Source organism: Paroedura picta, chromosome 9 (assembly GCF_049243985.1).
Source record: "Paroedura picta isolate Pp20150507F chromosome 9, Ppicta_v3.0, whole genome shotgun sequence".
In the NCBI taxonomy this organism is placed as follows: domain Eukaryota; kingdom Metazoa; phylum Chordata; class Lepidosauria; order Squamata; family Gekkonidae; genus Paroedura; species Paroedura picta.
Window position 1 is genome coordinate 46,288,067 of NC_135377.1, and position 26,715 is coordinate 46,314,781.

The 26,715-nt window shown below is 40.8% G+C and overlaps 1 protein-coding gene across 1 annotated transcript; it reads left to right on the forward strand.

Moving 5' to 3' along the window:
• The first annotated feature begins 5,468 nt into the window (after positions 1-5,468).
• Positions 5,469-20,900, forward strand: CLUL1 (clusterin like 1). The gene is made up of 8 exons (XM_077352650.1): positions 5,469-5,504; positions 6,054-6,215; positions 6,792-6,940; positions 9,610-9,777; positions 14,214-14,658; positions 18,431-18,574; positions 19,646-19,860; positions 20,667-20,900. The coding sequence occupies exons 2-8, from the start codon at positions 6,125-6,127 to the stop codon at positions 20,874-20,876; spliced, it is 1,422 nt and encodes a 473-aa protein (XP_077208765.1). The 5' UTR covers positions 5,469-5,504; positions 6,054-6,124; the 3' UTR covers positions 20,877-20,900.
• Positions 20,901-26,715: the final 5,815 nt, after the last annotated feature.

The window sequence follows — 26,715 nt, forward strand, 5'->3', positions numbered from 1 at the left end:
GGGGATATGCAACCAATAGAGAGAGGGCACTCTCACACTCAGATCCAATTACTGGTCTTCCTTCCCCCCTCCTCTTTCCTTTTGGCTACTCATGAGGGTGGGAGAAGAGCCAGTCCCATTCAACGGCCTTGGACAGCTCCAGTCCCCATGGGTCCTCCCCAGCCATGTTTGGGGAGTCATAGGTAGAGGGATGGAGACTCCAGTCCCCCTACCCCCTCCAGCATGCTGGGTCACCAAGTATGGTTGGTGACCCTGCAGGTGGCCCCAGCAGACCTGACTGGCAGCAGGGCTGCTCTGGTCTTGATGCCACCTCCTGTTTGCTGGGGAGCACCCTTCCTGGGTGCAACAGGCTTCATCTCTAGCCTATTATAAAAATGTTTACCATCTTTCACATGGTCTCCAGTCAGAGACAATTTTATACTACTTGTTCCTTTGAGGATAAAGTATGGCACATGCACTGAGATATATATTTAAGCTTGTGTGTACTTGGCAGAATGTTGTTTGTTTATGTATATACTCGCATATATGCCGACCCGCATATAAGCTGAGGCACCTAATTTTACCACAAAATCTGGGCAAACTTATTGGCTCACATATAAGCCGAGGGTGGGAAATGCTCCATTATCACAGGCTCTCCCATCCAGCCTCCCCCTCCAACAAATACAGAAAAGTCAATAGGATGAATAGCTGCTGGTTTTTGTACTCCATTTTTCATTAACCAAAGGAGTCTCAAAGTGGCTAACAATTGCCTTCCCTTCCTCTCTTGATGCAAGACACCCTGAGAGAGCTATGACAGAGCTGCTCTGTGAGAACAGCTCTGGCAGGAGAACCAAACAGTGCCCCACAGGCCAGAAAACCAGAGCAGAACAACAGTACCCAAAGGTGGCAACTTACTACAAGTACAACAGCTACCAAACTGGGATAACTACAACTGCAGTGCCCCTCAGAACAAAACACTGAAATAAAAGAACTGAAATAACACAGAACAAAACATTGAAATAAAGAACTGTAAAACTGAACACTGAAATAAAGAACTGTAAAAATCAGCTTTTAAAAGAAATACAACCCCAAGAAGAAAAGGCAAACAATGCTGCTCCTCAGATAAAAGAAGAAACACTAGGAGAAAGTAACAGTAAATCCCAAAGCACCCCCAAAACCCACCCCACCCACAGAAACTGAAAGAATAGTTTGGAAGAAGTGATTCAGGAGGGGAAGAAGTGAAGGCAAAAGGAAAAAAAAAAGATTAGAGTCCCTGAGTCAAACCGTTGATGTCCTACAAGCTGCCAGAGCAAGCTCAGCTTGCAGTACACATTTGCAAAAGGCAATGCAACGATTGGCTGGCTAGAGCAGGCTTTTATTTCAATTACCATATATACCTGCGTATAAGCCGAGGAAGGCTTTTTCAGTATGAAAAAAGGTGCTGAAAAACTAGGCTTATATGTGAGTATATAGGGTATGTCAAATACCAATCAATTATTTTTAGTGAACATCAAAAATAGTTTATAAGTATTAAAAAATTGCCAAAATGCAATATGAATAAAAATTCACAGATTTACTTCCTTCACGTCAGTTCAGAATGGCATAACTGTTTGCATACCATTGGATTCATGTGTGCAGTGGTAAGGGGCAAAAAGTGAAGTACAGTTTATGAGGATGTTGCAGTTAAAAATTCATGAATTGCATCGAGACTTGCTTTGAGGTTTTGAATGCTTCTATTTTCTCTAGGCCAGAGATCAGCCATGGACTGTCCAGTTTTCAGATAGAGCTCTCTAGAGTTGCCAAGAGACCTATGCCCTGTTCTTTTAATGAAGGGTTAAATGGGCAGCTGGGGTTTTTCATGGTATGGAGGTAAATCATGACACCCTCTTCTTAAATCAGATACTGAAAGATAAATAGACCCATGCCGAACTACTGCAAAACACTACCGATTGAATCTAATCAAATCTTTTGCTGATAGTGAAGGGGGCATGATCCCTTTTGGCACCACCAAAAAGGCAGCGTTGGGACAAAGGCAAAAGCCATGTGGAATGGAGGATGAAGTAAGGAGGTGAATAAAGTGAGATTGAGTGAAACCTGGCTGGATCTAACCCTGTGACCTTAAGATCCATCGTACTGGAGAACAGGAGAGGCCTTGGAGGTTATCATCTTAGTCCAATCTGAGGCAGGATCTGCTGCACACCAAAAATTCCTAGCAAATTAGCTCATGCAGTAAAAGAATGCAGTTCCACATTTGTGCAATGGCAACAATAGTGATTTACTTATAGGAATGCCATGAGGATATATGAGAGATATATTGCAAAGCAGCTCACACATTAAAAGGAAGTATGGATATAATAATAACAAGTCTTCTGTAATATGTAAAATGATACAGATTGGCTCTTGCTTCATTGCTTTTGAGGGCAGTGTGACTCAAAGCAAAGTGGTGAATTACATGGAGAATGAATCCTAGCCAGTGAAAGTGAGATTCAGATTCATGCCATCCTTTCCCCAACATCCTTCTAATTGCCTTTTATAAGAAACACATGGGGGCATGCAAGAGAGCCCTGAAATGCAATCTGTTCTGAATTTTAACATGACAGTGGGCAAGGCTAGTAATGGGGATATTGTGACAGGATTAATAGTTGGGTAGCTCTTTTTCAAAGATTGCCGTAAGCGATGTCTCATTCCCAACAACCTCAGAATTAAAAAAAAAAACCCTGCAAGCATGGAGACTGGCACTACCATGTTTGTTTTGTTGTGTGAGCCATTTTCTGAATGTGCAAGAACATTTAAGAATGTAGTATCAAGCCCTGACTGGATGGGAATAAGAAGCAGCAGCAATGGGCATTAAGGACAGCAGATTTACAGGAATTTTGATGTGACTTGCCAGGAAAAAAGGCACTCTTAAAAATATCTAAGAAGTCAAAATATACAGGACCTTGTTCCATTACTATTACTCCTTCCCCCGGTGGTGTTGTGTCATTTGTCCATCATCTTATCACCTCTAGATGTTCACATTTTTCTGCTCCTTGTTCTGATGTAAGCTGGTAGAGAAGCAGAGATTATGGAATCTGGAATTACTATCACAAAAAGTGACAGTTGTTCATCAGTACAGCCAATCAGCAGTTAAATTTTCTATTTCATAGTGCTAATCTATGAGGACTTCTTGCCTCTGTGTACAGACGGAGGCGGAGGTCTCCTTTGTGGCATGTAGTTCTTTTTACCAACTGTGATTTGTATGAAAGTTGTGAGTATTCCCTTTATGTTATAGCACTATAATGCTGCTGTGCAAGACTGCAAGACTGATTTTTTTTAAACTTAGAAACAGTGTTGTCATGTCATCACCCTTGTCTTTTTTAAAACGCAGATTTTTCAGAATGGAAGGAGGGAGGGGGAGGAAGATAGGTGGGAGGGAGGACAGAGATGAGGAAAGGTACATTCCCAAATAACTCAAAATGGCAGCTGCAGGGAAAAACTCAATTGTAAGCATGTCCACATTGGGCAGCCTTACTCTGGTTTTCTGGGGATTCCTTTGCTGCGGGGAAAGTGAGGGGCCAATTTGCGACTGCGCCTGAAGAAATAAATTTTAGTATGGAAATGGATGGAAAAGTCGACCCCTTAGAAATGCAAATCCAAACAATATCACTAGTGTGAAAACAGTCAAAGTTAGAGATTATTAGGAAAGGGATTGAGAACAAAACAGTTCATATTGTATAGTTCTATGGTGTGGTGTCATTTAGAATATATACAGTTCAGGTCACCAGATTTCCAAAAGGACACTGCATATGTCCACAGTTCTTAAAACGGGTTACCCTTATAATCTGATTGATTCCTATGGAATGTATTTAGGGTTGCCCACATCCATCTGGGGCCTGGGATTACAGAGATCAGTCTCCTGGCAGCTTTGGAGGGTCAACTGTATGGCTTCACATCCCAAATGAGCTTCATCCTATCCCCAAACTCTGTCCTCCCTAGTCATCATCCACCAATCTCCAGCAATTTTTCAAGCTACTGATGGCAACCCTAAATTAGCTTAGATTGGCTCCCAAACCATCTCATTAAAATTATTTAATTTTAAAAAATATCATTAGATAGTTGGCAGTCCCTTCTGCCTCCAAACAGTTGATGAGATTGTTCAGGTTCCAGATGGTTCCCACAGAGCAGTGGTCCCCAATCCTTTGACAATTTAACTGTGGCCCGGTAGGGGGGGGTAGGTTACTCCTCTACTCTCAACCACTGCCCTAACACTCTCTGATCACTATGGTAATGTTTAAACATCCCTTCAAAATAAGATACAGACACGCCACAAAAATGAACATAAGGAACATTTTATTTTCATGGAAATTTTAACTCATGACAATGACAAATCAATGGGAACCCTGAGCTTGTTTCTTTGCAACGAGATAGTTTCATCTTGGAGTGATGGGAGACAATGACACCCGAAGTGTGTTGTAAAGGGGGGGGGATGAAGTAAAGGGCCGGGGGGGAGTAGATGTCCTTTGCGGCCCACCTCCAATTAGTCGACGGACCACATGTGGTCCGCAGCCCACAGGTTGGGGATCACTACCCCAGAGAACATGAGCAGAAGGAGCTCGGGGACTACCTTTCATTCCATTCTAATCCCACAACAACCCAGTTGATTCCTAACTCACGTGTTAGAGGTTGCATTTATTTACATTTCACTTTCATACAGCAGCTCCACCATTCTGTTTTTATTGACAGCCATAATTTGCATTTTCCTACTACAAGACCAAAAATGAGAGCCCTTTGCCATGTGGATTAGAGATTCATTATTATGACCCAAGGAACCCTTTACACATGTAGAGTGTTTCAGAATGTAGCCATGTTTGTCTGCAGTAGAACAGACAGCTTTGATTTTGAAAAGCTTATACTCCTCAAATCTTGCTGGTCCCTAAGGTGCTTCTGGGCTTGAATCTAGCAGCTTTACATGTGTGATTGTAACTAGACATTTCCTTGTGTTTCCCACTACAACAACTTCCATAGCTGTTGCTTTGTCACCCACACTACTGCTTTGTCACCCACACTAGAGGTAGATGTATAAAGAGAAAAATTCAACAGCAACACCATACACTGTAATTTCAAAGACTTATATATGAAATGATTAAATTATGCAAAGTGTTATGAAATATACATTGCTTATAAATAAATTAATTTCATGGGGCCTAAAAGGAGTTCACCAAAATCGAATAGCTTAAAAAACAAGAATACAACAAACCACTGACAAGCATGTTCCATGCATGAAAACAGCAAATCTGTTTTCCCAGTTGTGTCTTAAGCTCCCTCTAGCGTTTATTTTTGGATGTGAGTACAGCGAGTCTGAAAAAGAGAGAAAGAAATCCTAGAGTCCAATCACAAAATGTCCCATTAATAGGATTAAGTACCTTGTCATCAGATAAGATGTACGTGGCAAAATCCATGACACTCCTGGAAATTAGAACAACACATCGCCTTGTTCTTTCCTGAAGCTGGAAACAGGTTTGCAAGAGGAAACGTCTGCATTAGTGGTAAATATGGTACCTTGAGAATTCTACTATTAAATAATACTTTTTCTCATGATATTTGTTGGCCAACAGCTGGCTTTATAAATATAAACATTACCTATATTTCTGCTTCTATTTGGAACTTTCTAACTGATATTATTATCTCTAATTTGAAAGTGATTCATCTTCTTTTTTAAAAAGAAACTAAAACAAGATCATAGCATTTCCTTGAATAAACTGAGACTTATATGAAAATGTGTTCCAAAAAATAAAATTTGTACACAGTATGAATGCGTATGAAAAAGAAAATAAGGAAAATGGTCATGATTCAGCTAGACTCTCACTGATTTCAATGAAAAATCAAGTATGTGCTTAAATTTCTTTGTGAAGTTTGTGAATCCTGAGCAATTCTCCTGCAGGAATATCTAGTTTCAGCTTTTATATCAACATTCGTATATAAGCAATTTTAAAATTAGGCTATTGCTTTACCTAAAAACTGTGTATTGATGCTAGGATAAAAAAATATTCTTAATATATACTAAATGCATTGCATTTATTTATTAACCATTGCAGCTGGAGTAGTATCTCAGGAAATCTGAAAACTAACTCAGAAATTCATGTAATGAATTCTTAATACAGAAAACATGAAGTCTTTCCTGCTGCTTGTGATATACTTGTTATGGCTGAGGGGACAACAAGGTGCACCAGCCAAGGAGAACATAGAAAACCTGAAAGGTATGTGCACTTGGAGGACTAATATATAACCTTAAGTTGCCTCTGCTAAGGCCACCATCTTACCAGAGCTATAAGGAAGCAGTCTCAAAGTTTAGTTTGAGAATTTCTACATCTCTTATAACCACCTATATTATAATTTGTTTTACTGCATTATTGAAAAGCCTACTGACCATCTAATAAAGATGATGATGAATTATGATTACTTAATACAGCTTAGTTACCCCTTGAAAACTCTTTACTATTCCAATGTTTTCATTGTCTCAGTATGAAAGTGGGCCACAATTACTGTAGAATAATGAATATGGAGTAGACTTTTATGTATGCTGATTATGTGAACTTTTATGTTTGCTGATTTTAAATGATTAATGCCATCTCTAGATCAGTGCTTCCCAACCATGACATGATTGAAAAATTTCCTTTCCTCCATGCTAGTAGTTACATTATTACTATCCACTGATTGAGAAAACCCACAATGGCAAAAGTATCAAAATGACAATCTTTTGTGCTCATACGGATTCGTGGACCCCATCAATATTTAAGCCTCGGCTTAAAAAACAGATGCATTTCTTTCCTCAGTTTTATCAGAAGTTGGAGGAAGATATGTAGAAGAAGAGGTAAAGAAAGCTCTGCTTGGCGTTAAGCAGATGAAAATTATGATGGAAAGAAATGAAGCTAAACACACAGAACTGATGAAAACCTTAAAGAAAAGCAGTCAAGAAAGAGAGGTAAATAGTAAACAGTTTGTAAATGATGTGTGGCTGAAATTTATTACATGTAAATTTCTAGGGCTCCACTAATATAGTTGCAAACAGGTATGGGGAAACCTATCTTGTCCCTTTAGTGCATGCTCGTTGGAATGTTTTTTATCTTGGTGATGTTATTTACCTCCATGCCATGAAGAACTTCAGCTGCCCATTTCCACACATTACATCTCTAATAGATATTTTTTACAGTTCTGCTGGCAACCCTAGGCATTGAATGTATTTTCATAAATTAAGCTACTTCTGAATTGTTGTTAACATGATTTAGAAAATGGAAAAGAGAGATTTTGAATAAAATGTAAGTTTAAAACATCTGTGCATAATGTAGGAACAATTCCATGAACTCATTGGTACTTATTTCTAGCTAAACATACATCGTTTGGGACAGTTTAAAAAGTATTAGCCTTAGAGAGGGTATAGCTGAATTTGTACAGGCCTGATCCAGGCTCCTTCTGTTTCTATTTATTCAGTGCATTCTGAAGAACCAGTCCAAGCAGCCTCCGCTGAGAGACATACCTTTCAGCACTGCAGACAAATCTAATTTAACAGTAATTTCCTCTTTAAATTGAATCCTTGGACTTTTCCCTGTGGAGTGGGAAAAGATGCTTGGTATCTCAACAGACAGTGCTCACGATTTACCAAAATATGGTTCCCAGGATTCTTTGGAGGAACTAATGGCAATTAAAATTTTATGAAAGAAATTGAAGTTGTAGTATTGGATTTGTTCTTGGCCTTTGGTAAGTTGCAGTTGGAAGTCAAGAAGCAGCTACCGAAGAGTTTGCAGTTGTAACTTGGCCTATGATCTTAGAAGGTGTTATGGAATACAGAAATAGAGGTGGTTTCACAAATATATGAACACAAATTGATCCATGGGACCCTGCCAGCTACCGCCCCATTTCACATCTAGCGTTTCTAGGAAAGGTAGTTGAAAGTGCCACCATGGACCAGTTCCTGGCACACCTAGTGAACCTTCACTTTTCGATCCATTCCACTCTGGCCCCTTACATGGCCAGGGTTGGGGGAATGGCAGTGGCAGATGACCTCTGGAGACAACTGAACTGGGGGGGGGGCGTTTGACATAGTTGATCATAAGCTTCTAGTTTGCTGCCTTTCTGACACTGGGATATGAGGGACAGCCCTTCAATGGCTGATCTCCTTTCTTCAGGGTCATGGACAGAGGGTAGCAGTAAGGAAGATGCAATCACACCGATGCCATCTCCCTTGTGTGCCGTAAGGTGTGACTCTCTCCCCAGTTTTGTTTAACATCTTTGTCCTGACCAACACCTGGTTGAGCTTGTGTTGTTCTGCAAGGCTTGTGTTGTTCTGCCAGGCTTTTAGTTGGAGCCATTGAATTCCAAATAATATCTACTGCCCCCCCCCATTAAAGCTACCCCACTGGAGATTTGGGGAGATTTGTGGTACACTACCCATTGTAGATGCTGCCAGTGTTTCTGGTACTGTTTGATGCTATCTGATCTTGTTTAAAGTTGCTTAGTCTTAACTTTTAACTTATTTTAACTGATTAGTAGGGTGGTATATCAATCAAATTATGATAATAATAATATAACCAATATATTAGTTGTTAGCAGGTAATCTGCAACAGGAAGCTTATTAAGCCCCAGGCCTCCAAAATACATTGTTGACATGCTATTTAGAAGTATTTAAGTGGATGGCCTGTATGTGGACAAGGAGAATCTCCACATGGGCTTATGAAGAGAAGAGGGGTTAGTTCTTACAAACCTCTGAGAATGCAGAACAATATATGGACCATCAACTGTCTCCTGCTACAAGGAAACCTTAAATGCAGAGACTTGTACAGCTGAGGCACTGGCTCTCCCCCGAGTGGCTGGTTGCATTGGAATGGGGTGTGTGTGTGTGTGTGTGTGCATGCTATGCTTTTCTTCTCTTGTTCTATAATTCCATAATCCCATAATGTCACAAGACCCAGTTTGTAGTTAAATATTAAATATTCTGTAAGCAGAAATAATGATCTCATCAAATAGTTAAATGCAGAAAATAACACATACAAACATTTCATGTGTCCATACTCGAAGACAGATTGGAATTGTACACTAACTACGGGACACAATTGCTGTGAAGAGAAAGCCTATGATGGAATTTTTTTTTATAGTTTTATTATTTATTATTATATAATGCATTTACAGAAAAATTAAGAAAAAAAGCGACCAGCTGATATGGTTTGCCATCTCTTTTAACATACATATTCAGTTCCCATCACATATTATTCCTAATCTAGAAGTTTTTACCATTTTTCTTAGCAAAGTGATTGTTAATACATATGAGAATATGATCTGTTATAAGAATATATTCTGTTATTATCTTAAATGATATAAGGTCAGTCCCCTTCATAAATTGGCCCTGACCTAGGAGTTACTACTGCCGTCTTGTTAATACCTATGAAGTATAGTTTGTCATCCTCTTTTAGCATACATATTAACATACATATTCAATTCCCATCACATATTGATCCTGATCTAGGAGTTATTACCATCTTTCTTAGCAGAGTAGCCTATGACGGAATTGATGCAGATATTTTTAATGTGAAGGTGTTTTTTCTGAAATGTGACTGATGTAAGTCATGATTCAGATGTTTTAACTAATTGCTTAATTAGGAAGCTCTGAGACTTATAAGTGAAGTGAAAGAGAGACTGGAGGAAGAAGAAGAAACATGTCAAGAGTCTCTGGAAAATTTATGGGATGAATGCCAATCATGTCTAGAAAGCAACTGTATGAGATTTTATACAACTTGTCGACGTGGCCTGTCCTCATTTACAAGTAAGGTAAGATACAGCTAAAATGTATTTTGTTGTTATGTGCGAAGTCGTGTCCGACCCATCGCGACCCCATGGACAATGATCCTCCAGGCCTTCCTGTCCTCTACCATTCCCCGGAGTCCATTTAAGTTTGCACCTACTGCTTCAGTGACTCCATCCATCCACCTCATTCTCTGTCGTCCCCTTCTTCTTTTGCCCTCGATCTCTCCCAGCATTAGGCTCTTCTCCAGGGAGTCCTTCCTTCTCATGAGGTGGCCAAAATATTTGAGTTTCATCTTCAGGATCTGGCCTTCTAAAGAGCAGTCAGGGCTGATCTCCTCTAGGACTGACCGGTTTGTTCGCCTTGCAGTCCAAGGGACTCGCAAGAGTCTTCTCCAGCACCAGAGTTCAAAAGCCTCAATTCTTTGACGCTCGGCCTTCCTTATGGTCCAACTTTCGCAGCCATACATTGCAACTGGGAAGACCATAGCCTTGACTAAACGCACTTTTGTTGGCAGGGTGATGTCTCTGCTTTTTAGGATGCTGTCTAGATTTGCCATAGCTTTCCTCCCCAGGAGCAAGCGTCTTTTAATTTCTTTGCTGCAGTCCCCATCTGCAGTGATCTTGGAGCCCAGGAAAATAAAATCTGTCACTATCTCCATTTCTTCCCCTTCTATTTGCCAGGAATTGAGAGGGCCGGATGCCATGATCTTTGTTTTCTTGATGTTGAGTTTCAAGCCAACTTTGGCACTCTCCTCCTTCACCCGCATCAACAGGCTCTTTAGTTCCTCTTCACTTTCTGCCATTAGAGTGGTATCATCTGCATATCTGAGGTTGTTGATATTTCTCCCTGCAATCTTGATCCCAATTTGTGACTCCTCTAAACCCGCATTTCTCATGATGTGCTCTGCATACAAGTTAAATAGGCAAGGTGACAGTATACAGCCTTGCCGAACTCCTTTCTCAATTTTGAACCAGTCAGTGATTCCATGTTCAGTTCTCACTGTTGCTTCTTGACCTGCATATAAATTTCTCAAGAGACAAATAAGATGCTCTGGTATTCCCATCTCTTTAAGAACTTGCCACAATTTGTTGTGCTCCACACAATCAAAGGCTTTAGCATAGTCAATGAAGCAGAAGTAGACGTTCTTCTGGTACTCCCTAGCTTTCTCCATGATCCAGCGTATGTTGGCAATTTGATCTCTAGTTCCTCTGCCTAAATGTATTTAATTCGTTTTTTTTTTAATATAACCTGCTAATCTCCTGATCAATAGAACTCAGTGGACAAATTACGAGCCACATGCTTACAAATTTGGCTTCCACAGACAGATGATGGTTAACTGAAGTGTCATGAAATATAGTACTAAAACTGCTTTAAATGTGTTTTAAATGTGTTAATAGACCGTAGCCCTTTAATGTCCCTGATAGGCCTACATCACTTCTGGATCATGTAGGCATATTGTGTTAATTTCCTGCTTTCTTCCCTCCCCGTCTCCACAAGCAGAGAGTTGGGGCTTGAAACTGTGGGACACCTGCTCTCACCATGGGGGTCTGGTATCCGCATTGCAGTGCCAAAACCCTGGCTGAAAGAGCACCCTGTTGGCAGGTTAGGGAACTCCTGGGCTGGCCAGTCACCTAGCCAGCCACCAAGCTCTACCCTCACTTGCCTGCCAATATAGCGGAAGAACATAAGATGAGTTGTGTCAGTACCCAGTAGTGACACCTCTTCCAGGTGATACTCTAGGACTCCCTGAAATGTTTATGGTAGTTATCACAGAGATTTAGGTGTTTCTTAGAGTGTCATCAAGAGTTGATGTCACTTTTGGGAGTTCTGGTTTTGACAACAAGGGCTTGGAGCAGATCCTGTAGCTGGATGTTGGAGCAGGTCTTATAGGCAGCATCGGAGCAAGGTGATCATATGAACTGGTTGAATCAATGAGACTCTCTGCTTAGCCCAGGGCCTAAGTAAGTAAGTGGGCAAGAAGTCAAACGTGGCTCTCTCCCTATGCTCTGCCACAACACCTTTGTTCATCTCAGCTGAGCCCTACAAATAGCTAAGAATCAATAGCTGCCTGGACATGTGCATTTTGTGTTATGGTCTTCATTTTATGGAGTAGCCTGCCTGATAAGGTTAGAAAGGCTACTACTTTCCTGACTCTTCTCAAACTATACAAAATGTAATTCTTCAAAACTGTTTTTTTTTGCACTGTAGTGTAAAGAAATGGTTCAGAAAATTACATTGGTAACTGGATAGACCCTGTGGCCTATACTGCTATATGCTCTATACTTCTATAACTGTAGGTATGCTCCAACGATGTAGTTTCTACACCAATTAACATGTCATGTTTAAACACTGATGCTTGTTCCAAGTTTGTTTCAGTTCTGTTTTAGATTTCTGTTTGTTTTCAGATTTCTGTAGTCCAAATCCTATTGCACCATTCGCTGTATTTTCCATTATCTTGATATAATCATTTGATTTACGTTATGTAATCTTCAAGAAAGGCAGACTATGAACAAACAAGCAAATAAGCAAGCTCCAAGCTGCCTGGCCAGTCAGTGACTCAGGATGTGCCCAGATTGGTGGGGTGGGGCACTCCTGTTGGCTTGGCGTGGAAGACCACAGGGCCAGCCTAGGTCGGTTATATGTTTTGTAGGGGTTCTACTGCATTGTTTTATTTTCATAATCTGCCTTGAGGCTCATTGGGAAAGGCAAACTAAAATTAAGCAAATAATAAACAAACAAAAATAAATGTAATATATCACACTGGCAGGAAGAACAGAAAGAAGGAAGCAAGCTGGAACCTTCACTCATGTGTTACCCAAGGCCCAATGAAAGAGCTCTGCTTTTCAGAGCCTCTAAAACCTATGGAGGGTCAGGGCCTTCCCCAGGCCTTCAGGAAGCCTGTTCCACAGCAAAGGAACAGACACAGAGAAAGCGAGAGCCAGAAACAGTCGTTCTTGCTGACCTAATTAGGGAAACTACCAATAATCCATGGTCTAGTGAACAGAGCTGCTTTGTGAGCACATATATGGATGACAGGCTGTAAACAACAACATGATCCCATCCTGTTAATAACCGGGCCTGTATGTAGTCCATGATTATGAGCAAATGCAGAAAAGGGGCAGAATTCTGCACCCTGGATATCACAGCTGTCATGCTGGTTCGCATACAAAAAATGTGCAGGCTGTGCTAGATAGTATAACCAGACAAAACAGGAGAGAACCTGGAATTATCCAAGTAGGATTGGCAATTTTATTTAAAGCATATCCCACCTTTCATACGTCATGGAATACTAGATGGGGATCCCTAGGAAAGCTACCAAGCAGACCTATTTCGTTTCGGCAAAGCCATTGCATCAGGTGTCTTCCACTCCTACCCTAGGAGTATTGAGTACCTTAGTGCCCAGCGTGGCTTTCTGTCATGATCAGATGCAGTCTATAATCTGACCATATATATATAAATTTGCTTGGATTGTTTCAGGGGTTTCTCAATGGTAAAAAAGTTGAGAAAGGCTGGCATAGAGCCATACAGACGTACAACTAGCTGCACATGTGACTCTGAGTCTTGCCCTTGGCAGGGTTTCAGATGGCAGGGATAAAGCTCGCAACTGTTATAGTTACACAGTTGTAAGTAGAGCTTACAGTTGTACAGCTTTATACATACCTCTGACTGAATGTGTAGATGGGGAGGTTAGGGGCCCACAGCGGGTAGGATCTCATTCCTCTCCTTTGAGGGTGGTGGACCAGAGTAACTGAAAATGCTGGAGTGGCTCAAGCTCCCAAACGATGTCTGTTTAAGGCCCAATACAATAAAAGCAATCCATTAATATTATAATGGAAATGATACTGGATCACAGGCTCCTTTCATACATGGTTGGATAGTGCGCTTCTAGTGCAATATTGTTGGCAAGGGGACCTTCTCCTGTGCAAAAACGATTTCAAACAATTGCTGAAGGTCATTATCTGATGTATGTGAGAGGACCTTCTTTCTTTCCCTCTTTCATAGCTGTGCAAGCAATCAGCAGTGTAGATGGTCTGAGCCTAGGAGGGCAGCAGTTGTGAGTTTAGGCTGGAGGTAATTTAACTTTTTTAGATACAAGCTTCTCACATTGTGAGGCTGTGAGATGTAGCTTACCTAAATCTGGATGTGATTCTTTCTACCAAGCACATTTGATTTTGCCGGAACTGTCAGCAAGGAGACTCATCCCTAGAACTACAGACTTGATATTCTGGTTGTTGACTAGTGTAAGACTGCAAGAGACTACAGTTTCTGCTTTTCATTTTGGCAAAGATTAACAGTTTCCCTGGAAATGCTGCCTCACTGAAGTCTGACACTTCCATAGTTAGAAAACAGGGCTAGATTTGATAACGCAAAGTCCTAAGGGGATGTTTGAAGCTTACAATATGCATTTGAATTAGAATGGCGATTAAAGAACTTCCCCCCCCCTGCTTTCTGCCTGCAGATTCAAGATTTTTTCAGAAAGATGACCCCAGTATCAGTTTCCATGTATGAAACTGAGGGGAAAGAGCTCCAGTTGAATCAGAAGACTGAAAAAGAAGATGCCCAACTAGTACAAATGGAAAACTGGTTTAAGCAGCTCTTGTCTGATGTGGGTACAGTGTTTGAAAACAGCTTTGTTTTTTACAAACAGATGCAAAAAGACTTTGACCAGTCCTTTCAAATGTATTTTACGTCTGATCCAGACCCAACAGACCCTTACTTTTTACCAGCTTCAACTGAGGATTCTATGAGACATACTGGCTCTCCAAAGGAATGGGGGGTCCAAGACTTCCTCCAGCTTGTATTTGATTTCAGCAAAACTCTCGTGGATGGTGTCAGTGAAATGATTACTGATACATTTGAAAGATACACAGAGACGGCAAGAGAGATGGCTGAACAAATTGAAGGCAAGTCTTAAAATAGATAATGTAGATCTTTGACTCGGTAGCATTTAGCCTTTAAGTATCAGTATTAGTCCCCTAACCTGGGTAGTCGAGATTCGCTGGATCTTGTCAGATCTCAGAAGCTCAGGAGGGCTGGCCCTAGCTAAAATTTGGATGGGAGACCACTAAGTAATGGCAGGGTTGTGATGTGGAGGCAGGCAATGGCAAATTGCCCCTGAGCATCTCTTGCCTTGAAAACCCCATGGGGTCACCATAAGTTAGCTGTGACTTTACAGCACATTGTCATAATTATTTGTGGCAGTATGTATGTGCCTGTGAGAATCATGTAACATTTCTGCAATGCTGAATGTTATGTTGAGTGACACTGGCCAAGGCAGCTGTAAGTATGCCTTGTGAGGCTGTTTTTGGGTGAGAGTATTCCCATTAAAAATTTAAAAAACACCCTGTTCATTATCATTGCTATAAACATAAACAAGGGAAGTTTATTAATATTCATCCTAACTGCCTGGTTTAGACTTCATTCTCAGTTCAGATTCAGGAATGAGGAAGAGAATCAGGGGAGAATGAAACTGATAGGGTATGTTTCCAGTCAGCGAAATTTTAAAACAGTGGTTCTCAGCCTTCCTAATGTTGCGACCCTTTAATACAGTTCCTCATATTGTGGTGACCCCCGAAATTATTCAAGGGTTCCTTCACAGAAATTAAACCAAAACTAACCAATGGCATGAGGATCCATTGTTCATGATTGTATATAAATTGTTTTTTTCCCCCCAGGGTTTCTCAGTTCTGCCTCTTGTCCCACCATGCTGATCTTGCTCTTTTCCACAGCTCCAGACAGACGAAAACTCTGTCTCGATCTACCCCGCAAGGCTGTTGTGTAGATGGTGCCTCCCCGGCCAAGTACCTTGCCCTGCCGCGACCCCTGTGAAAGGGTTGTTCCACCCCCCCAAAGGGGTCCTGACCCCTAGGCTGAGAACCACTGTTTTAAAAGGTCATGGAATTCCCCCCTCCATAAACGGTCTCCCTCTTCACACCAATTCCATCAAATACTGCTGGTTTATTTGACTTAGAAGTGCTCTAATTTTGAGTGCAGTGGCATCTCCAAGACCAACAAAGTTCAATCCTGGGTGTAAGTGAGAACTGAGGGATGTAGCATGTGTAGATGCACACTTGGCCAGATACTTTTCAATAGATTTCCTCAAGCATTGCGCATAGGTAGAGGGAGGATGAAGGGGGGGAGGGGAGGTTCGTTGCCAGGAATAGCTAATTAGAGTCAAAATGCATAGGCAATTGGAGCCAATAAGTAATTGGATAATAACTGTAGCTGAGACTGAATTAAAGCAGTTAATAAGACTTGTGAATGGCAGCAAATTAGCATAAACACAACTAAAATTGGAAGAACAGGGGTAGAATTAAACTTTATTTAAAGGTGCCACTGGACTTAAACTTAGTTCTCACATCTGTTGTTGACTCTTTTGTTATTTGTATGTTAACCTGCTGGTATTCACAGATTTTAGCAATCGCATTATTCCAATCTTAGCTATGCTTATGCAACTTGACTCTAAATAACCCTTTCTGGCAACTACCCCCCACCCCATATGTGTGAGGAAATCTGACTCAGTGTATCTGAAGAAGTGTGCTTCTACACATGCCAAGTCTCTCCGTTCTTGCTTATATCCAGAGTTGACTTTTATTGGTCTTGAAGGTCTTAAAATTAGCTCTCACATCTGTTTGTTAACTCTTGTATTTGTATGCTAATTTGCTACCAACTGCTTTAATCCAATGTCAGATATACTTACCACCCAGTTACTTGGACATCTTGATTCTAACCCTTCCTGGCAAATAACTCCTCCCTCTACCTATATAAAAGGTATGAGGAAATATGTGTTGCAGTTCAGGCACGCATATGAAAGCTTATGCACATGAAACCTTATACCCAGAATTAAACTTTGTTGGTCTTATAGGTACCACTGGACTAAAACTTTGTTCTATATGAAAAAGTGTCATCCGAGTCCTATTTTTGCTAGAATGTGAACCAGAGCTATTAGTCTGTGGGATTTTCTCCTATATCTTGCAGTCACTTCTAGTGTCTATTATTGCTGTATTCTATCTCTAAGTTTGACTTTCTGGTATGTTACTATGAATATTTGCTAATTCACATAAATATTGGGGGCTTTTCTGCACATGATGAATTTATTGAAATGCTTACCTTGTGAAGGCGCTATGTTCCAGCCACTCCGCATGACGTCGTCAGCCTCCCACATCTGGCCAGCAAACTGTTTGCAACATCTGCCATTTTAGCACTAGTTGGGGAATTGCTTAAAGTGTATTCACTCTTCTAAAAAGTGCTATTCCCCAGCAGACAACCAGCAGAACAGCAGCAGAAGAAATGTATGAAGGCAAAGAAGTGCTACCTCCACAGCCAACATCCCACCCTTGCAACTGCGTCCCTCTTCCTTGTTCCCAGAGAGGGGAATTTTAAAAAAAATGGAGAACAGCCTGGAGCAATGAATAGGCAGACAAGTGAGCAGGCGATGCCAGAAATTCCAAGTTGTGACACAAAGTCCCCTTTAAGACCTTTAAAAATGGAGAAGGGGGATTGGCTGCCTAGATTGATTGACAGGCGTAAGAGAGTTGTGTATAAAGCGCGTTGCTCTCTTCCACCATTTCCAGCAGCACTTGAGGATTGTAAGAAGTGCAAAAAGGTGGCAGACAAGAGCGAGACAGCAAAAAGCTACAGAGTGGCTGGAAGGTGCAATAATATTTAGCGCTATGCCATTAGCTGGTGTAATGCTATTTTTCCCGATATGCAGAAATGCCCTCAGTCTGCCTGTGCACACGGAAATTTTTTTTTAAGTGCTACTATTTTACTGCCCACATTTGTTGCTTTCAGAATGCAATCTTCTGTGCTCCTTGGTCACTCACCTCCCTCTCTCAGGATGCCCATATTCATTCTGTTCCTGCTTTGTTTTGTTTCCTTTTCAGTCCTTCCTCTGTCCTCCTTGAGGTGCTAGATGTTCTCTGTCTTCCCTAAAACTTTGTCAGCTTCCATGGGTTAGCAAAATACAAGCATCTGACTACACTGTTAACCAGTTCTGCCTTACTTGGCATGTCAATGCCTCTATTAGCCTATCCTATAATACTGCCTCCTGGAGCTTCTCTTTGCCACTGAGAAATAGATAGTACAACCCAATGAATCTCACTGAGATCAGTAGTCTAGGATATTATATCCAAGTTTTCTAATTTCTAATTAGAAAACTTGGATCCTTTCTGCTATCACTCGCCAGTTGGCTGGGAGGAGTCCTAACTCTGGGAATTGCATTCAAATTGGATGGAAAATGAAACTGTTACAGATGAAAATGTGCTTCCCACATAAACCAATGGAATGCATAAAATGAATAAATGCATAAGGCAGTAATGAAACACAACCAGCAATGTGCCTACCTCTAAGATTCCTCTCTGCCACATACACACTACACCTTATCTCTGATGCCTTGTATCTAGGCACTCTTCTCATTTGGAACTCCAGAACTACAAATGAGTCCTCAGAGAAAAGAGATTCTTGACTAGGGTGGCAGTAAGAGAGAACAGGAGACAGAGGAGGGCTCTGCTACACCACTTACCCATGCATATCTCGGCCTCACAAATATGTTATTCCATGTTTATACTTACTTTAAAACTGCCAAAATGGTAAACTGCATCAATAATATTTAACATAGCATTAAAATGAAGTTTGTGTTAATGGTATTTGTGTGCATGTGTGTGTTTATTCTAGATTCTGATTCTGACAAAAGTGGAATGTTCTCTAAGATTGTACCAGGTCAGGAAAGACTTCCATGTAATAAACTGCGCCAAAATTCATCAGGTTGTCCTCAGTTTCATGAGAGATGCAAGAAATGTAAGGATGCTCTTTTACAAGGTAAACAGTTATCCAACAGCCTCTGATGTATGGCTTAACTGCATCATACTATATGTTCAACAAGGGATGCCAGAATCTCCCAGAATTACAGCTCAGACTACAGAGATTGGATGACTTCCCCTGGAGAAAATGGGTGCTTTGAAGGATGGATTATATGACACTGTAACCCATTGAGGTCCCTGTCCTCCCCAGGCTCCAACCCCAAACATCTAGGAGTGTTCCAATCTGAAGCTGGAAACCCTCTACACCCTGTGCCCCAGTGGTGGTTAGGGAAGAGCTGACAACCCTAGTTCAAGAACAAACTATTATGACTTTGATTTAATTGTGGATGTGTGCCAAAAAGACAAATAAGTAAGTTCTAGATCAATTGAACCTGGAACTCTCCCTACAAGTTAAAATGACTTTGGACCCATCATGAGAAGACAAAGAATCACTGGAAAAGCCAGTAACAGTAGGAAAAGTTGGAGGCAGCAGGAAAAGAGGAAGACAGCTTTGTGACTGATATTAATTAAGGAAGTCACATCCCTCAGTCTGCAAAACCTGAGTGAGGCTGCTAACAATAGGACATTTCTGAGGGTCTCCATAGGCTAGAAGCAACCTGATGGCACTGAATACACCCAATAAATCCATATTACGGTGGTGTCCAGCTGCTACGAGTGTTATATTTCTCATGTGCCTTCACTTCGCTTAAACTAACTGTACTAAATCCAAGATTAATTGCAACAATACATAATGAAAATGTAGTATATATTGATGAAGCCGCAGCAGGACAGCTGCATAGGCTGGACTACCAACGCTACCATTGCTGAAGGCAAAAATGGGTACAATAGTTTCCAAAATAGTTTTTGTATTTTGTAGCCATAAGAGTTCCAACAAAAGGTGCTTATAACTTAAACATTACATGGAAAGCAGATGAATAGCTACTCTAATTAGCAACAATAATTTTAATCAATTGAAATGCAAAATTTATTTCCTTCAGATTCTAATGTACCCCCAAACACAACTTTCATAATAAAATGACATATAGTAGAACATTTCTGAAACTTCCTAAACAATGTTTGCTTTTTATAGTTTGCCCCACTGTCCCTGCGCTACATATAAAGTTTGACGATGTCTTTAAGCTGGTTAACATCTCTGCTGAGCAGTATCGACAGATTCTCCAGATGGTCCAACGTCACACGGAAGATACATTCTACTTGTTGAATAAAATGAAGGAAAGGTTTGGATGGGTGTCCGAACTCTCCAACAGGACCATTGGGCCAGAAAACATTTTCAATATAGTAAAGGTAAATCCCATACATTAAAAATGGAAGTGACCACAGTTCACTGACATTTACCAACTCAGGACTACCTGGGGAAATATGTGTGTGTTATTTTTGGTCTTTAAAATACTAAGCTCTTATTGAGGTAGGTTTTAAGTATACTTGGTAATCCCCTGATAATCTGACGCTCCATGGTTTAGCCACTAGCCTACTCTAAATCCTTTTAGCATGATGAGTAAGTGACCTGTATCACCATCTGAGAGGAATCAAGTGGCACTAATGGGTTTTAATGCCTTTCGGTTACTTTTCCAGAATCTTGCTGGTGGCTGACTCAAATACGTTCTTTAGGTCAATATAACAAAGTCAGAGTACAAGTCAAAGAGAATGTTATGAATTTTATCACTATAAATGCTGTATGTCTGTTTCCAGTGACTGCCTCAAAAACTGTTAGGATAAAGCTGCAAGCCTAAAATAACACTTTTTGAATAAAAATAGGTCTTACTTCTAAGTAGACCTGCTTCAACTTCCTTTCTCTAGCTGCAATCAAGACCCTTGAATTATGTGACTTATTTCCAAGCAAACATTCCTAAAATAAACAAACAAACAAACTTCCAAATAAAATCCTTCCACCATTTGTTTGGTTGCTACATAGTCTGTCTCTGTGCCCCTAACCTAAATAAAGTGGGCTGACACCCTTAAATTGGTTGGAATCTCTAAGGAACAACATCAACAGAACCCCCAGACTAAATTTAAAGACTAACAACCGTGAAGTTATTTAAAATATATTTCAAAACAATATGAAGATATCTTATCAAGCTGTTCCCTTTCAGGTTTCTCCTGATGCCCAGGCAGATGAAGCTTCTGGTCTGAATGAAACAACAGTAGATGTGAATATTTTAACTTCACCGACTTTCAAAATTAAAGTTCCTCAGGATTTAGACCTACAGACTACCGAATTCATTGAATATGTAGCTGAGAAAGCTTTACAGCTTTACAAGACAGAATTTCTAGGTATGGCAAATTGGTTCTGTTTACATTGAAAATGTAGAAAAAAAGAAATCTAACAAAGGGAAAGAAATGGAAATTTCAGAGTGGTAATTTTGATATGTTACATTTTATGGATGCTTACAAGCAATAATTGATTATATATTTAATTATACACCTGCACCTGATAGGGTGATTTATTTTTTACAACTTGACAATTAGCTGGGAGCATGAAGGAGGGGAGTTTGAATTTGATAAAAGGCTAATCCTGGTTTCCTTGGTCCATTCATGACTCTCCTGGCATTTCATCTTGTTTAATCAGAATGCATTATAAAATGCTATTATATGCATAAATAAAAAGAGCAGCTCATGAACACCCTGAGTTTCTAAAGGTGGAAGGTGACAAACCAACCAAAGATTTGGTACATTTTTTATCTATCAGTCAGTCTGATATGTTTCCCTAACGTATTGCCATGCTGCTGACAAGAGGGAGGTATGGAGCCATGGGATTACTTTATATTTAAAAGAAGTTTTAAAATTTGTGCAATTTTATTCACATTGTGATTTTCTTATTACTAAGCCGGAAGTTCTGACAAATACTATCCACTTGTAAATCCAGCATATTCTCCTTTGGTTAAGTACAACAAGGCTCAGTCTACAGAACAGACCTTCAGAGTAGGAATCTTTCATATTAAATAACTTTATAGTCAGTAAAAAGAAATAAATTTAAATGTATACAGCCAAGTTACCTGATGACTCTGTCATGTTTTCTTAGCATTTGGCTTGTATGTCCAAAAGGCGAAACAGGAAATATATAAACAATGTTAGATGTATTCGGCAGCATACAGTGGGATATTTTGCACCAATAGTCTGATTTTCCAGTGGGGGCCTCTCTATTGCCTGGAGAGGGGGGAAAAGCGTTCTGACCCTTGAAGAGTGCATGTTATTTACCTCCATGCCATTAAAAGGTTCAGCAGCCTATTTCCATACATTAAGTCTCTATTAAAGGGACAGGACATTTTTCTCCAGGACTGTTGGTAACCTTTACCTTACACATAAGGCCTTTTAAAGCTCAGCATACAGCTCCAGTTAAAATGATTCAAGGTTATTTTGACATGTAACACTAACTCCAATCTTGGTGTGTGCTTTCCTTTGTTTCCCTCAACCCCCCCCCCAAATGGTCATGTGTTCATGCCATACTTCCCGTATTATGAGTAATGTGGCCCTGTGCATTATGAGCACAATTAAGACAAAAAAGGAGCAGATTCAAAGTCTGGATGCTTACACCACATCATTGTCAGCAAAGTTTAAATTTTTACATGTTACTGAACCATTTATTTTATATTTGTTCTTTATACTTTATAGTAGTGGTTCTCAACCTTGGAGTCATTGCCAGGTTGCCTGCTGTTGCAGTGGCAGGTGGCAGCATGTGGAGGTGTGTGGTGGCAGTGGTGGGCAGCAGGTGGTGGCGGGTGGATGCGGGTGGTGGTGGCAGAGGTGGACGGAGGTTGGACGGAGGCGGAGATGGTAGAACCATGGCAATGGCTGTCTTCACATTGCCTTGATTGTTGTGCACATGTGTGGACACATGTTTTCAGCACCCCACTGGCTCCTTCTGCAGCTGCCCAGCCTGCCAGGATGGTTGCGCTGGCACCTGCCAAGGAATGCACCAAAATGCTTCATGCAGCTCTTTCAGAGCTGGCAAGAAAGCGACCCCCTCCTCCCGCAGATCCAAAGTTGCCCCATCCTGCCCAACTCTGTCTGGAAATTCCCACATGCTCTGCAGCAGGGCCACCACAGAACCCCCCTCCCCATGGTTAAAAGAAGGGAGAAAGGAAAGAAGCGGCGAGCCAAGGGAGCAAGATGCGTGCCCAAGCCCGGCCCAGAGTGTGACAGTGAGCAATGTGGGTGCAGTGGTGGTGGCAGCAGCAGCACCCTCCCCCGGGCAGGGCCCTTTGACCCCTCCAGTCACCTCCTGTGGGGGCTCATCCATGGCCATGGCTGGGGGGAGCAGTGGAACCGCCTCCGCAGCACTAGCTGGCAGCTCCTCCAGCTGGGTCCCTGCTGGGCTTCAGCGCTGAAGTTGGGGTCACAGAGAAGAAAAGTTTGAGAACTACTGCTTTATAGTAATCAAACTCGATGCATGTGATATTGATATTGATATTGTTCTATGTTAATGTTCTAAAATGTTTTATGTAAACCGCCCAGAGTAGGGAAGGGCGGTATAAATAAATAAATTAAAAAATAAATAAATAAATACTTAATTTCTAGTTTGCAGTGTAATTTTCTAACTACATTAAATATATATGTATTATGGGAAAAAATCTCTTTGTTCTATGTTTCCTTGGGCCAAAATGGAAACATGACTTTGTAATGTTTTGGTTATCACACATGAGCTTGATGTACCTATTGAGACAGAACTTTGACATTTTGTTCAGCCCTCTGAATTACTGATGCTTCAAACATATTGTTTCAGAGTGCCCTCACAGATGAGGTTATAATTCTGGCTCTTCTCTTCCTGGCCTGTGAATTTGTTGTCATGTGGCTATGACATCAAATAACTGGCTCTCACATACTTGCATTATAGTGGATCCTGTGGCATTAACAGCAGGTTTCATGTCTGAAACAGGGCTACTTGTAGGTAAAACATGTGCTGAAAGAGTAAAAACACCCTTGTCATTCACACACCAGGGAATAGTAATCATGCTGAATTCATGACTGAAACATGTGATTGTATACAGAAGTCTAGTCTTCTAGTCTTGTCAAAATTCCTTTATAGTTGATTATCAAATCTCTGTGCAAACAAACGTTTAGTGGCAAGATGTTAATGCATGTTAAAAAAATAAAAACACTATTCTGGTATAGTAGTGAGTCATTTTCATGGGGGTTTGGTAGTATGTCTAGCTGAAACTACTGTTGAAATAAAATTGTTAAAGTATACATTTCCCCCAGTTAGTTTCATATGCAAATATTATAAGCATTCTCTAAGTTTACATTATATCCTCATTCTCAACCTTCTAAAATACTAAACATTTGAGCCAGAGACATTTGAGATGCTCGAGTTTCTCAGTACAAATGCCCAAGTGTCAACATGCTGTGCTGTTCAAGAAATAAACAAAACCCAATAAACCAAATAAATAACTTCCCGTCAATTTTGATTATCCTCAAATCTTTCCCCTCATCCTGCCTAAGGATAAGCTCAGCCGTGATTCTCTCACACAGCAAGGTCTACTTAGCGAAAATAGCTCTCATTGTCAGATAAATCAAGAATAATGATTAAGGAGTATTGTATCCGTAAGGTTTGTAATAGGCCTGGAGAAAAAGGGGAGCTTAATAAGTGAAAATAGGCAATTGAAGCTTTTCATGACATAAGCGCCAGAAACCACTGATAAATATAACTGTCACACTTAGGCATACTTAGCTTAAATGCACCATTTTATAATTGATTGATGGACTTAGCCATCACCCCAGCTTACAGCAGTCCCCTAGGGGTTGTAGGAAAGAGACATAGAGGTGGTTTGCTAGCGACTGCCTCATGACCCTGCCCTTTGTTGGTGGTCCCCCATCCAAATAGTAACCAGGGCTGACCCTGAATCACTTCCGATATCTGATATTGGGCTAACCCGGTCATTTCAGCATACACGCCAAGAAAGTAAGATACCATCAACATTATAAGATAAATAGGGCTGTATTCAGGTTTTGTGGGGCCCTGGAGTGCTTGGGTCCTCTCTTTATCACTGCTCCAAGTTATCAGCCTGGTTCCTACACTAATAAATCATTCGTTTGCAAGCTGGTCTTCTACCAATGTTCCCAGGGGACATAGTAAAACAGGAATGGCCTGGAATGGGCTAGAACAAGTATTAAATAAGAGTACCCACAAAAAATAGGGGGGTGTATTACTGTCACTTGAGAACAATATTTTAGAAATAAAAAGGTGGAAATCCTGCACCTTTTTTAACCCTTACCAGGCCAAAAAGACTTTGTAACATATGGAACAGGCCTGAACAGGCATTAAACATACAAGAATACTGTAAATAACAGTGGGATGCGTTACATTCTGTTGAGAACAATATTTTGGAAATGAAAAAGTGGAACTCTCACCCCTTTATTAACTGGTTCTGGGCCAAAATGCCACTGGAATACTCCGGAATGGGCATTAAACAAACAAGACTACCACAAAAAACAGTAGGATGCATTATAGACACATAAGAACAATATTTTAGAAATGAAAAGGCAGCAATCCTGCACCTTTATTAACCCTTACCAGCCCAAAAAGCCTCTGGAAAGCCCTGGAAGAGGCCACAAAGGGGATTAAATATACAATACTGTAAAAAATGGTGGGATGCATTACAGACAATTGAGAACAATATTTTAGAAATGAAAAAATAGACTTCTCACCCACCCCTTATTAACTTGTTATGGGCCAAAATTCCTCTGTAACACCCCAGAATTGGCACAAAAATCAGGGGAATGCATCACAGACACTCAAGGATAATATTTTAGAAATGAAAAAGTGGAACTCCTGTACTTTCATTAATCCTTTCCAAGGCAAAATGTCTCTGGAACATCTTGGAACAGGCTGGCAGTAAACACATAATAGGACTGCAAAAAACTGAGATGTGTTAAAGATACTATAGATCTAGAACAATGTTTTGGAACTCTAAATACAGACATAGCATATGCTTTCTTGCACTACACTTTCTCGGGATGCCCCCCTATATACCCAGCGAGTTTTGTGAAGCTTCACATTCCTAGCAGAGGCAATGTAAATTTGAAGCCTCTAGTTGGCCCAGGGTTTGTTCTGTCCACTCCTGAACCCATGAGCAACAATTACACAGCACTTCTCTGGTAGTTTCTGCTTTGTTTGGAATGCAGCCACTTTATTATGGAATACTTCCTCCCCTTTCCTCTGTTCTGGAGGCATTTTGGCCTGAAAAGGGTTAATCTGTGCACCATATTTCTATGTTTTTCTTTCCAAAATATTGTTCTGGCGTGCCTTGGATGCATCCTACTGCTTTTTGAGGTATTATGGTTTGTTAAATGCTCATTCCAGCCTGTTCTGGCATGTTCTGGAGGTACTTTAGCATTGGAGCATCCAGGACGGTATTTGGTCTTTGGTGGGCTAAAATGCCTCTGTAACACCCTGGAACAGGCTGGAATTGGCATTAAAAAAACAGTGGCACATGTTTAAGGCACTCCAGAACAATATTTTGGAAAGAAAAACATAGAAATATTGTGCACATCTGTTTTTTGCAGTTCTCGTTTGTTTAGCGGGGGTAGTCAAACTGCAGCCCTCCAGATGTCCATGGACTACAATTCCCATGAGCTCCTGCCAGCATTTGCTGGCAGGGGCAATTGGGAATTGTAGTCTATGGACATCTGGAGGGCCGCAGTTTGACTAACCCTGGTTTAATGCCTATTCCAGGGTGTTCCAGAGGCATTTAGACCAGGAATGGGTTAATAAAGGAGTGAGTTACACTTGATTTCTAAAGTATTCTTCTGTATTGCTTCTCATTGTTTTTTGCAATTCTCTTGTTCATTTAATGCCCAGTGTTCCAGAGGCATTCAGAACGGCAATGGGTTAATAAAGGGGTGAGTTACACTTCATTTCTAAATTATAATCATAACTGATCAACAGACTACATTGCAACAGACTATTATTGCAACTTTATTTAAAACCTGTGTTGCACTTCTGGAGAAAACTGACGCCTTTGGAAGCCCGATTGCCCGGCATCATGCCCTACCAAGATCCCTTCTCGCCCTAAAACCCATCACCCCAAGCTGTGCAGACAGCTCGAAACTCAGTTGGCAAACCAGAGAAGACCCTTGTTTAGCTACGCCGCTAAAAGCGCGGTCAAAGGAACACCGCGAGAGCTCCTAGAGCTTCCCTTTCAG